At 41.4% G+C, this 13,177-nt stretch overlaps 1 protein-coding gene across 3 annotated transcripts in view; it reads left to right on the top strand.

Moving 5' to 3' along the window:
• The window catches only part of hs3st1l1 (heparan sulfate (glucosamine) 3-O-sulfotransferase 1-like1), a 35,300-nt gene extending 26,052 nt beyond the window's left edge, over window positions 1-9,248 (top strand). For 2 of the 3 annotated variants that reach the window (XM_028603950.1, XM_028603949.1), the window contains exon 2: window positions 7,749-9,248. In XM_028603950.1, coding sequence (XP_028459751.1) covers window positions 7,937-8,878 — 942 coding nt within the window. In that variant the 5' untranslated portion in view covers window positions 7,749-7,936 and the 3' untranslated portion in view covers window positions 8,879-9,248. Of the gene's footprint in view, window positions 1-3,479; window positions 3,540-7,748 lie in introns of those variants that run through there. The other variant, XM_028603951.1, reaches the window with a different exon arrangement.
• Window positions 9,249-13,177: the final 3,929 nt, after the last annotated feature.

The following is a 13,177-nucleotide window of genomic DNA, read 5'->3' as shown; positions in this document are numbered from 1 at the left end:
TTTCTTCACCTCATGACCAAACTCGCTTTGTGTGAGGATTGAAATACTCATCAGTGCTCAAGGTGTCCCTTTAAAATCCCTTGCATGCTGATTTCCTTTGTGTTTTGGATATTAAAACACTAATTTATTTTTTCTGTGTACACATCCCCAGAAATGAAACCAGAGTGTCTGTTTGTATTAGATGCATCTTTGTATCTAAAAATAAAGGTTAAGGAGGGAAGAAAAGATCATCTCCATTCTCTGTGAGTAGCTAAAGTCTTTCGTTGTTGTAGCAGAAATGAATAAATCCATGCCAGGAATCCCACTGTGAACCAAAATGCATCCATAATTTAAAACCCATCCAGTATGTGGGAGTACAGTTTCAGAGCTACAGTTAGATGTGTGTGGGTGGGTAATATATTGTACTGGGTTTTTGAGGGCTTGTTGGAGAGAATGGCTGAGGAAAAGAAGAAGGAGCAAAGGGGAAAGTGCAGAGAAAAAAAGAAAGATGGTGAGTGCGTTTCTGCGTCCCAAGTGATAGTTTTTTGGGTGGGAAGTCACTGTATCTTACAAGAGATCATCCAACAATGCTGTGAGCTAGTTAAACAGAAAGAAGATGGAAAAAAACAGGCGATAAGGAAGGTTGTCTCTGCACTCAATTCTACTTCAGATTACATATTTTGTCTTTGGTCGTGCCAAAAACAAAACACTCTCCAACTGCCATCGTAACTGCATTTGTGTATTTGCGTGTGACCACACTGAAAATATGAATACTAACCATGATTAATACCTTTAACTTATTCGCTTGAAATCAATCCAATCCATCCACAAAAGCCACCAATTGCAATCAAGCTTTATTGCAGTAATAATGATTTTGTACGAGCGTCTCTAATGAGCGCCCATTAGAACAACAATGTTGTCCTGTGCAATACCTGCTGCCTGCCACAGTTAATGGCAGGGGTCCGTGCTGAATATGAATGAGGGTTTGTTCTGTAGATGTATAGAAGCGGCAGTTTGGGATAATTAGTGGGAACCTGGTTTCCTGTGCCACTGAGAACCTGTGAAGCCCTCCTCTTAGCCTGGTGGGATATAATGAATAGTGCAGATCAGTTGGTGGAGCTGTCAGCTCAGGCGGCAGGCATCACTTTTTGCTCCGGTGAAAGGCAAGTTTTATAGCCCAGATAATGGTCGGCAAGTGCATCTCTCGTGTGGTGAGGCTCTATCTGGCAGGTTCAAGTGGGAATGCGGTATAGGTTGGATTTTGTTATAAAAGCAATCATGCCTTTGTCTGTACTGAGTTCCATTTTTATAACAATTATATTCACACGTCAAGAAGGGTATCCCAGCGTGCAATGCAGGGAGGCATTTAGAGCATAATATTGGCCAATCACAGAGCTAATGCACATTAAAATTAATTCAGTGAAAGTGCGGTCAAGTCACTACCCATTGATTTCCTTGCTTCCTGTCTCAAATTGATCCCCTTTCATTCGCAAACTGCAAAATATTAAAATTTGCCAATGTCTAGCCTTTTGAAAGAAAAGCTGGGAATTAACTATGTTTCAGGAGGGCTTAATTGTTCCTATTAGGAATGAAGTGATTTTCGTCCAGATACCAGCTGCAGTACCTAAATGCTCAGTATTTGCCGATACAGATTATCCAACACTGCTGTCTTTCCTGAAATGTAAAATCTGTATAGTAGTACAGTGGCGGCTGGTGATAATTATTTTTGGGGGGGGCACTTATTTTTGGTGGTGGGGGGGGCAAATAAATAAAAAGCAGTACTTTGAAACTGGGCAAAACAACCAGCACAACTTTATTTAAACAACTATGTATTTAAAAAGAGCTTTCAAGATTCAAGTTACAAACAGAATGAGATAGTGACTCACTGAGTTTTTTTTTAACTCACAACAGTAACTTGACTTAACTGTAGGGTTATTTTTTTTCCTGTCTTCATTTAACTCGTAGCTTGGGCATGAAACAAATTGCACCCACAACCAGTACTACTTTAAAACTTGAGATTATGCAAAATAATCTTTTACCAGAAGTCTAGCATGGCTAAACTAAATGATTCAGTATGTTAATCAAAATCAGTTTGGTAGATAGGCCAATTAGGTTCAAACCCAATGTACTCAAACCACAACTTAAATATCAAAAACCTGAAAAAGAAAATAAAAATATAAAACCAAATTAACCAAAAACTGAGATCTCTTATTTCATAGAGATAACCAGGGGAATACTAAATCAGTCTGTTTGTTCAACCCTGTTTCATTAGTTTGAGTGCACTCAAGTTCCTACCACCACCCTTAGCAGGTAAAACTGTCCATCCTGGCTCCTCAGAGAATAGAGTAGGGAAACGACGTGAAAATCCTGTGAGTAGTGGAGATGACGATGGCGAAGATCTAGTGAGTGGTAAGAAGATGGTGGAGATGAAGATGAAACCCAGGAGGCAGTATGACGGCGGTGACTTGAGCAGCACAGTTCTGTCTCCCAGTAGAGTCTCACCAAAAAAACAGCCTGCACAAAACGTGAAGAATAATCACTCAGTTGTCCATCGTAACAGTTCACTTGTGTTTCTCCTCAAGATACAAAATATTCTTACATACTACACATTTTAACCACATTTCACTTAAACATTTTAGCTTAAACTCAATGTTATTTGTCCTTAATTGACTAGCTTATAGAAAACATAGCAGTCACAACTAAAGGATGGAACACATACGTGTCTAGCTGAATTAACCAACAGCTAAGTTAAAATTTACAACAACAATTTCAATATTAATCATACCCTTTTATCAGGTTCATCAGGTTAGTAGCTAATTCCGACTGGCTTTAAAACACAAATCAAGCAACAATTCTCAAGGTTATCAAAACCGATAGTAGTAATTTGCTGTTAGCTAGCTAGCAGCTAAGATAACTCACCGGAATATTCAATTCACACGCCGTTTGGACGGGGTCGGCAGCTCCACGACGTTGTATAACTTCTCTTTCACAAATCTCTCCTTGTTTATTGTTGCTAGTTTCCTACTTTAATCAAAGTGGTTAGACCATTTCAGCAACACAAGAGCTACCTGCTGGCGCTACTATTGTGTCCACCTCTCTCTCTCCAGTAGCGGCCGGGGGAAGAGTTGAATGACAGGTGTTGAGAACCAATCAGATTGGATAAAATAACATGTCTCCAATTCTGATTCGCCAGGGACGCAGCGAGGTGCGTCCGGAGGAGAATTTTTAAGAAACCAATTAGAGACCAGCTTCAGGTCACATGCTGGCCGAAAGTTTAAGGACTCACATACACATCCATTTGGCCGGCGTCCCTGCAGCCAAGAAACCGGAGGAAACATATTGAAACATAGAAAATAGTTAACTGATTAAAGCCAGTTTTTATTAAATGCTGAGGCTCTTACTACCAGTTATAAGTAAACTATTTTATTTTTCATTTTTTATTTCATTTTTATATCATTTTTGTATACATTTATATTTATGGAATTTTGATGGGGGCGGCGCCCCAGCGCCCTCTATCAACAAGCCGCCACTGGTATACATCACTAGGGCTGCAGCCAACGGTAATTTTTATTGTTGATTAATCTAACGATCATTTTCTCGATCAGAAAGTTTTGATAATTTTTTTGAAAGATGACGTCCTCAAATGTTTTGTTTGGTCCACACCTCAAAGATAAATCCAGTTTACTGTCACAGAGGAGTGTAGAAACTAGAAAATATTCACATTTAAAGCAACACTATGTAACTTTTCCCCCTTCGGTCCCCCTACAGGTTGGAAGCAGAATTGTCCATTACATTACATTGTCCAGTTCATTCAAACTACAGATCCGCTACCCGAGCTGGCAAACTTGCACAATGTAATGTAATGGACAATTCCGCTTCCAACCTGGAGGGGGACCGAAGTGGGAAAAGTTACATAGTGTGGCTTTAAAGTGCCCATATTATGCTCATTTTCAGGTACGTAATTGTATTTAGAGGTTGTACCAGAATAGGTTTACATGGTTTAATTTTCAAAAAACACCATATTTTTGTTGTACTGCACATTGTTGCAGCTCCTCTTTTCACCCTGTGTGTTGAGTTTTAGCTACAGAGTGAGACATCTCAACTTCTGTACCATCTTTGTTGGGAGTCACATGCGCAGTAGCTAGGTAAGGATCACATCAGCTAGCTGTTTCTCTAACTTCAGTCAGTACAAGGCAGGATTAGCCGGGAGAATTCTTCTAAACGAGGGCGCGCTTTCAACTTTGCGTGGAATACCTGCAGAACAGGGATATGGAAGTAGTTCTTTTGTAGATTATGGTGAACTTGTGTGTGTTGTAGCAGTGTTTTGCCATTGAGAAGGAGGTTCTCTTGCAATGGCGAGCTAACGAGGGGGCTAACCGCTAACATGCTAGCGGTTAGCCCCCTCGTTAGCCCCCTCGTTAGCAACCCCCGTTGTTACGGCTAGTGACGTAGAAAGCCCTGCAGATTTTGAACAGCTCACCTGGAGACTGAAGGCAGGTTACATTACACTGTCCATACCTAGTTAATAATCTTATATCACTGCTAAGTGAAATTATACAAACATTCAAACAGGAGGGATAATGCATATCTGCACTGAGTGGAAGGACATCAAGGTAATAAAATGAATTGAAAATAATTTGATCAAATGGTAGAAACACTTTAACCTTTTAGTTTCATCTGTGTTTCACCTTGCCAGCTCTGGTTTGGCTGCACCTTTATGCTCACACATGTAGGGGATTAAGATGGTGCACCTCCAGAATCCCTGTAGGAAATTCACAGAAGCAAAAAATGCAAACTGCATATGCAAAAAACGTGACTAGAGCCAAGATTTGAATCCAGACTGTCTTGCTGTGAAGCAGCAGTGCTCACACTAAGCTACCACACACAGGTGCTATATCCTACTCAGTGAGGCCTAGTTCCTCTCTGCCAACCTGGGGTGTGTAACTTTCAACCGGTTCTCACCACCAACTTGTAAAATGCTGACGCTCAGTGTCAGATACAGACGCAAAAATCCCACTTTAGCGTCCGTATTAAACGCACCGGGCAGAGCAGTAGCTCGACAGCAGTGGTGTAAGATGGCATAGTATTAATAGCGTTTGTGAATAGTATGGAAGACTGAAAATCCCAATGAGAAGGTTGGCTGGGGTGGTGGATGGGTCAAACAACACAAGACTTTCACCCAGGAGACCAGGGTTCGTGTCCCATTCTTTACCGGCGTGTCAGTGAAACACATATTTTTTAACCCCACCTGCGATCTTTTCCTAAACCTAACTGTCCCGTTCATGGGGCGCAAGCCAGTTAAAAATACGTCCAGACCCAGAGCACCAAAAAGTAATGCAGAGAGTCCCGACCAAGCACGTCTAAAAATGACGCCCAAGGGGCCGTTGCTAAAGGAGACTTTTTGCATCAATAACAAACACCAAAGGCACCCGACCAAGCATCGCTTTTTGATGCTCTGGGACTAAGAAGGTGTTGTAACCTTCCACTGGCCCAACACTGTTCAGTAGAAGTAGTCTTGGTTAAGTGGTCTGCAAGATAGCGGTGCTGCCATGTGAAAAGGTGGAGAGATATGCATCAAGTGCTGAATAAAGCTATAAGGCCCGGTGGAATGTGAAACAATGACTCCTTCCAGGTGGTGCTGTGCTGTGAAAGGAGTGGGGGGAATTGGATGAGACAGAAAGCTCGTCTGGCTGCCTGGATGTTAGCATTGGACTTGGCAGCTCTCTGCCAGGGAAGCGCTGACAGGCAGGCACGCCTGTCACAGCACATAAGTGCCTCCTTGCACAACCCTGAAGGGCAGGTCAGCTCACAGGCCCAGTCCCACACTCAAGCCACAGACGGGAGTGTGAAGTAGGGGCATGTGTCATAGCCTTTATACGCTTGAATGACTCTGAAAGGTGAGAGAAAGGCCACTGACATCGTAAAAAATGCACATTGATAGCCATACTTCTCCCGTACTTCGCTTAATTAGAGGAACCTCTGTGATTAAACTGTACTCGAGGTGAGCATTTCTGCAAGCAGAGCCATATTAATAACAGCTGATCACTAAAAAAACACTAAAGTACTGTACACAGATTTCAGAAAAGTAGTTTTGTGCATGCCTCACAAATCAATGATCCTCTTTAATTATAATTTACTGACAGTTTCTCAACAAAACATGTTTTCTGATCAATTTCTAATGAGTGTTGTGGCTCTTATCTTACTGTAAAATTACACCTTTCTTTTACAATGGTGGATCATTTTGAAATTAAACTACTATTTTGTAACTATTACCTTGGTATTTTACTGTACACACTCGCTGCGGATTAGGCAAAATGGAAATGTCACAAGATTCTATTTCATCAGCCTCTCTTTATCTAGGCAAAACAGAACAGTCTTCCTATTTTTTTTCTGATGGGAAAATTCGACGGAAAACAGCCTTCCTGCTGCTATAAAAGCCGTGCAATAACTTACCCTTTTAAACCCCAATAGATGTAATAAGAGACTACAAAGAAATGACACAGTAATTCAGCATCTTACTGGTAGGAAGATCACCCCCTGCATGCTCAAATCCCACCACAGTGTGTTGAAGTGACTTCTGTTAGAAGACCAGTTTAAAAAGAAAAGAGTGAAAATGATCTGTAACCCTTTTTTTTTAGCCTATACAAATATAAGTGATGAGTAATATGTATGTGCTGCTTGCCGTATAAATCCAGAATAGTACTCTGTAGTTTGTGTGTGTGTGTGTGTGTGTGTGTGTGTGTGTGTGTGTGTGTGTGTGTGTGTGTGTGTTAGTCTGTTCCCAGGCAGGGAATATCTTTGTATGTTGAGATTACCTTACCATGACCTTTGCTGTTGAAGCTGGGTGTTTGCATAGCCTGGCCCTGCTGTTTTGACTTGCACAGAGTAAGCAACAGCTCTCGCAACTTGTTTTCCACATGAACGTATCTGAAGACTTTTATTTTTTCAATTAATTCCATGACATTTAAAACAAAATGTCTTCTGCTATTTCTGCTCATGGCTTTCTGCTGCAGAGCAGGGGAACATTTTTACATATGTTTTTCTTATTTTGTTTTTCTTTGGTTAAGTGAACGCAAACAATTTGACAAGCGCACATTCGCAAGAAAACAGGGTGAATATTAAAATTATTTAACAGAAGTTAAAAAGACAAGACAGCAAATGTGGTTGGGAAAACCTCTTCTGCAACATTATAATGCTCTATATCCTTCTTCTTGTGTTTGCTGAATTTCATTGCCCAGGTATTGATGTTTCTTGTCATGTATAGGAAATCAAAGTCATCTAGAAGTGAGCACTCATCTGATTTCCTGCAATAAACTTGCCTTTATAAGTCTCCAAATGCCATGATTTGATTCTCCGGTATTGATTTGAGTCTGGATTCTGACCTGATAAAGGAAGAAGGAGCACTCTGGTCTTGTCTTTTGGCCTGCAGCCACACTTGCATATTTTAGACACATTTTCTAACGAGCTGTCTGGCTAACTGTTTTTCAGCCGGAGAAATTTCCCTATCAATTGAAAGTTACTTTATAGAGTTAGAGAAGAAAGCAGATGGGATGAAGAAAGATGAAAAGAGACTCAAAGAAAGATGAATTGAGATTATCCTTTTGAGATGATACACTTATAACAGACATGGATTGTATTTATGGTCGGATTACTTTTTCAGGGGAATGAGGAAAGTGCCATTTCAGTATAATACAGACATTCATTCTGCTTTATATGCCTGAAATCTGAAAGACTTTTCTCCTTCTTTTTGTCTTTGTTCTTCTCTACAGATGTGCTGTGGACTGCCGATGATTTCTCCTCCTCCACCCGTTCAAATTCAATGGCAGACAAAGACTGCACTTCTCACCGCTCTTGTTATCACTGAGCTCGAAAAGACAGATCTGGTCCACAGCTAAACCATTGTCTCCTTTTTGTCCGCTTTCATCTTAAGCCAATCTCCACTCTCTGTACCATCACCATGGCTTGTTTCCTGGCATCCGCCTTTCTTCTGGTTCTCCAGACATACGCTGCCCCAACTGAGCTCGTCCAGGCAGGATTTGGCATAACACTGGACTCCATGGACCTTGATCCTGGACTACCAGTCGATGTCTCTGGAGATGTACCCTCCTCTCCACCCCCAGGGACTAGTAAAAGAGCCCCGCACAGTATCATTATTGGGGTTCGCAAGGGGGGCACAAGAGCGTTGTTGGAGATGCTAGACATACACCCTGAGGTTGCCGCTGCTGCCACCGAGGTGCACTTCTTTGACTGGGATGAGAACTATGCCAAGGGCTTTGAGTGGTACCGTGACTTGATGCCCTACTCTTACCCTAACCAGATCACGGTGGAGAAGACACCAGGTTACTTTACATCAGCCCTCGCACCAGAACGCATCTGCGCCATGAACTCGTCCATAAAGTTGCTACTGATCTTGCGAGACCCGTCCGAGCGGGTCATCTCCGACTATACCCAGGTGTATTTCAACCGGCTGGAAAACCACAAGCCGGTGCAAGCCATCGAGAACCTGCTAGTGCGCAATGGAGCACTGAATATCCGGTACAAGGCCATTCAGAGGAGCCTGTATGACGTGCACATGAGCAACTGGCTGCGCCACTTCCCCCTGGAACAGATCCACATCGTAGATGGGGATGCTCTGATACGAGACCCCTTGCCAGAGCTTCAGAAGGTGGAGCGTTTTCTGAACTTGCCCCCAAGGATAGTATCCTCCAACTTCTACTTCAACCAGACCAAGGGCTTTTACTGTATCCGAAGTGATGGTCGAGAACGCTGTCTGCATGAGTCTAAGGGACGTCCTCACCCTGCTGTCAACAGCACCGTCCTCCAGCAGCTCCGCACCTACCTACAGGAACACAACCGAACCTTCTTCAGGCTGGTGAAGCGCACCTTCGACTGGCAATGAGTAACCTATATCGATCACAAAGAGGACTCAAGGGAGCCACTGCCTTGTCGGGGATGAGGACAAAAATGGGGCATAAAGCACTTTACAGAACTTTTAAAAACCCCTTTGAATAGCCTCTTAATAACTACTGTGATCTTTGGCTTCGGCAGAGCACTTCTATATTTACACGATAAGGCAAAAAAAAGAAAAACTGTAATTAGAGGCGTAAGATTAAATGGAAGAATCTCTAAGCTTAATAAGTCATTCTCTCTGTGTTGGAAGCGTCCAAGAGATCAAATCGCAGCGAAAACTGAAACTGATGAACTTTTTCCCCCTCTCTCTTGTTTGATATTCTCGTTCTTGATAATAAATTGTTCTGCTTTCAAATGTACCACAAAAGTGGCATGCTTCTATCTCTCTCCATTTTATTCTGGCCATCAAATACCCCTGAGCCCTCTCACCTGTGTTATTTCGGGAGTATACTAAGATAGGCAGAGGTATTAGAATAGGCCTTTGATTTGCTGTGGTGGAAGGTAGACAGTAATGCAAGGAAATGGGTACCCTGGAGCGGCCCTTTAGTAGTACACGAATCACTAATGACTTTGGACATTGAAGGTAGCCTGTGCCTGTGGCTATATCAGTAAAATCTCCATAGTCAGCAAGCTGAAATCCATGGAGCTGCTGTTACATTTTGCTACTGGTCTGTTCAACAATTTGTTCAGCTGTTAAATGTAGTCATTAAATGCTGTTAAACATTTACAAATGATAATATATCTGTGTAAACCCTTTTCTATATATTATCTCTTTCCTGAATCATACTTCGCATGCAGTTTTCCCAGAAACATCTTGTCAGTACACAACAGATAGACATGGGTCATATTTCTTTCATTGATTAGGCTTTAAACAGCAGCCAAAGCTACAGCTCCGCTGGGATCCGATGTTCATGTGATCTCCCCACTCTGTCTGCTGGAATAAGCACTATAACTCTCCCGAGGCAAGTAGTCGTTGATGCTACATTGGATTTATATCCAGAACAGAGCATAAGAGGAGGGCATGTAGTTGTAGGCTATATAGAAAATGTTGAATATTAATATGAATAGTGTAGTACATTGGTGACCTGGGGTTTTAAATTATAAATAGACTGGAAGATTGTGTGATTTTGTGTATACAAGTACTGTGTGACGACAAAAGCGGTGCTGAATCCACCATAACTCATCTCGCTCAGGGACTTTTATCCCTTCTGCTCACCAGGGGGCACTTGGACTCCAGAGTAACTCATGAGGGAACAGCGTGAGGAAATGTGTCTAGACGTGCTCTTTCTAGGATCCCCTCTGTGGGTGCACACGCAGGTGAAGGGCCTGTGACAGTTAACCTCCCGACCATGGCCGACGCCTGTCTGCTCCATATCACCCAGCCGCTCATCTGGAAGAGAACGACACGGCACGAGCGGCTTTGCTCCACTGCCACAACACGCACACACACACACACACACACACACACACACACACACACACACACACACACACACACACACACACACACACACAGTACCAATGATTCCCAAGGTGTTACATTGGCGCAGCACAGTGTTTCCATTAAGCAGGTGGGCAGGAAGGACAAAAGGGCATGTTTTGCTTACAATATGAGAGTACACACTGAACAAATTCCCATTTATAGCCTTTATGTATTGGAGGCAAAGTTGACTGAGTATGCTTGCTGTTTTGCAGAAACACTGGGAGCTGCATAGTGCATCTGTAGCTGTCTAATATTGGTCTCTGAGGAACTGCAGTCAGCAATGGGTTGTTTAAGGCTAAGGATTTCTTTTTTTTTTTTAGCAAATCCCCTGAAGCTCATATCACTGCAACAAATGCAGCTATATGACTCTGTCATGGAGTTCTGTAGGCTTAAGCTTTTATAAAGGATTCAAGCTGTGACTACACCTGCTTTTGTTTAGGATTGTTGCTTTATTTATTGATGATAATAAAATGGTAAAATAATACTTTTATTGCAAACGTATCCTTGTGTTACTCTTAACGTGGTATCACAATATCACAATGGAGATTCTGGTCTTTATTGTGTTATCTTTGAACAGACAGCCATGCTAGCAGCTCTGTGAGGCTGTACTTGTAGCACAGTGGTGCCAGAGCTAAATGCTAACATCAGCTTGCTGACATGCTCACAATGCTTGCAATGTTTACCAGGTTCACCATTTTAGTTTAGCTTGTTAACGTGTGTTACTTTAGTTTACTAGGCTTATGGGAATGCCATTTGTTTTGCAGGTATTACCAAAGTATTAGTTAAATTTACAGTATTATTTAAATTTTCACCTTATGATGCCGCTATATGGGAAGTTAAGAGATCACCGAAGTTGTTTGGCCTACATGCCAGGGGGAAATTACATTTCTGGACCAAATTTCATGGTGGGATCCAACAGTTGAGTCGAGACATTTGACTCAATACCACAAAATATCAACCTCATAGTGGCGCTACAGAAAAAGACACGGGATTGCCAAAGTCAGTAGGATTCATCCTCTGGGGACTATAAATGTCAAAATGTACAAAATGTCCAAATCCAAAACTTATTGAGACATTTCAGTCTAAAACAAAGTGATGGACTGACCAAAAACATGCTGAGATGTAAATCTTGCTATTTATTGTCAACTAAAATAAACTGAAAGCAGCATTATCTTCATCATCTTGCATTTTGACATGGTATTCAATCCAGCAACCATCAGTCTGCCACTGTAATCTGAAGACGAAAGCAGCTGAACGAGAGCTCTCTTATTAAAAACCGCAATGTGTTGTGCAGCACAGTTTTCTCAATGGCCTACAGCATTTTGAGTACTACTTTTTTTCCCTTATAAAGAAAAATAGGCACATGTTGCTTTGGTTCTGACATACAAGAACACAAGGCAAGTCATTTAATACCCTCGACACTAACAAGTTGCTTTAACTAATGGCTACTATTGAGTGAGTCACTTATCACTGCATGTCTTTGATAACTGCCAACCTCGGGCGTAATTAAAGGTTTGAGGGGTGGTCTGGAGCAATCTGCTGTAGATGTTTTGGCTGGTCTTGTCATCCTAGAAGCCTCTAATGATCTGTCTGGGATTGTGATTGATGAAGCACTTAGCACTGAATCAAAGCACGAGGAACGCTCGATGCTTGCTAAGCTGTTTGCAAACTAACAGCACTGTATTTGCGTGATGCGAGTCTATTACCGAGGTGTCCTTGATGTGAATTAATAACCTCTGTGTCAACATTAGAAGCAGAGCCTAATGCACATTAGGAGTCGACTGACATGGCTCAGCAGGTTTACGTAAGCTATAAACAGCACGGGCCAGTGAATGGGGCTACGTCCCAATAAAATGCAGGAGTTGGCGTGTATTCATGAACACTGCGGCATCTTGACAAACCTTGTATGTCCAAAACCGTTGTTTTTTACAGTGGTGGAATGTAAACTAAGTACATTACTCAAGTACTGCACTAAAGTACAAATTTAAAGTACTTTTCTTTTCATGCCACTTTCTACTTCTACTCCGCTACATTTCAGAGAGAAATATTGCACTTTTTACTCCTCTATATTCATCCAAAACACATGCAGTTTATAAAATAGGATGTTCTATTGTAAATTAAACTACCCAACAATATAACGGCCTACAAGTACGGCTGAAATGGTTAGACGATTAAACATTTAATTGATTGATAAAACTGTTTTGATCGTTTCCAGTTTCTAAAATGCGAGGATTTTTTCTGCATTGACTACTTTTACTTTTGTAATTTAAGTACATTTTCCTGATGATACTTACATAGTTTTACTTAACATTTTCAATGCAGGATTTTTCCTTCTAATAGATTATTTCGACAGTGCAGTATTAGTACTCTTACATAAGTAAAGGATCTGAATACTAAATACACTGGCTTTATAGGAAATGAAAAAAAGCTAATTTGAAAACATTTTATTGAGCTATTTACCTCAGACAAAGCCAGAGGAAATCAACTCGTCGTCGTTTAAATATCTGTAAAACTCACAGGCAGATAAAGGGTGACCAATAGCACTGATATATGAAAAAAATAAAATTTAAATGACCAAAGGAGATACACGGTTTCTGCCCGACAGTGACGATCGTCAGTGTCTTTACAAGAAATTAATTACACACTGAATGGTTTACTGTTTACATGATGATGAAAGTTCTTTTATAGGATTTCAAAGATAACCTTATTGCTGACTGAATGAGTAACTTTCTGTTTATTTCTCTATTAAATACACAGCTATTTCACACAGCTGTGCACACAGGTGCGACCATCTGGATGATGCCT

This window comes from Perca flavescens, chromosome 17 (genome assembly GCF_004354835.1).
Source record: "Perca flavescens isolate YP-PL-M2 chromosome 17, PFLA_1.0, whole genome shotgun sequence".
Lineage (NCBI taxonomy): Eukaryota > Metazoa > Chordata > Actinopteri > Perciformes > Percidae > Perca > Perca flavescens.
The sequence above is the reverse complement of the archived record's forward strand: the minus strand, read 5'-3'. Positions and strand labels throughout refer to the sequence as shown.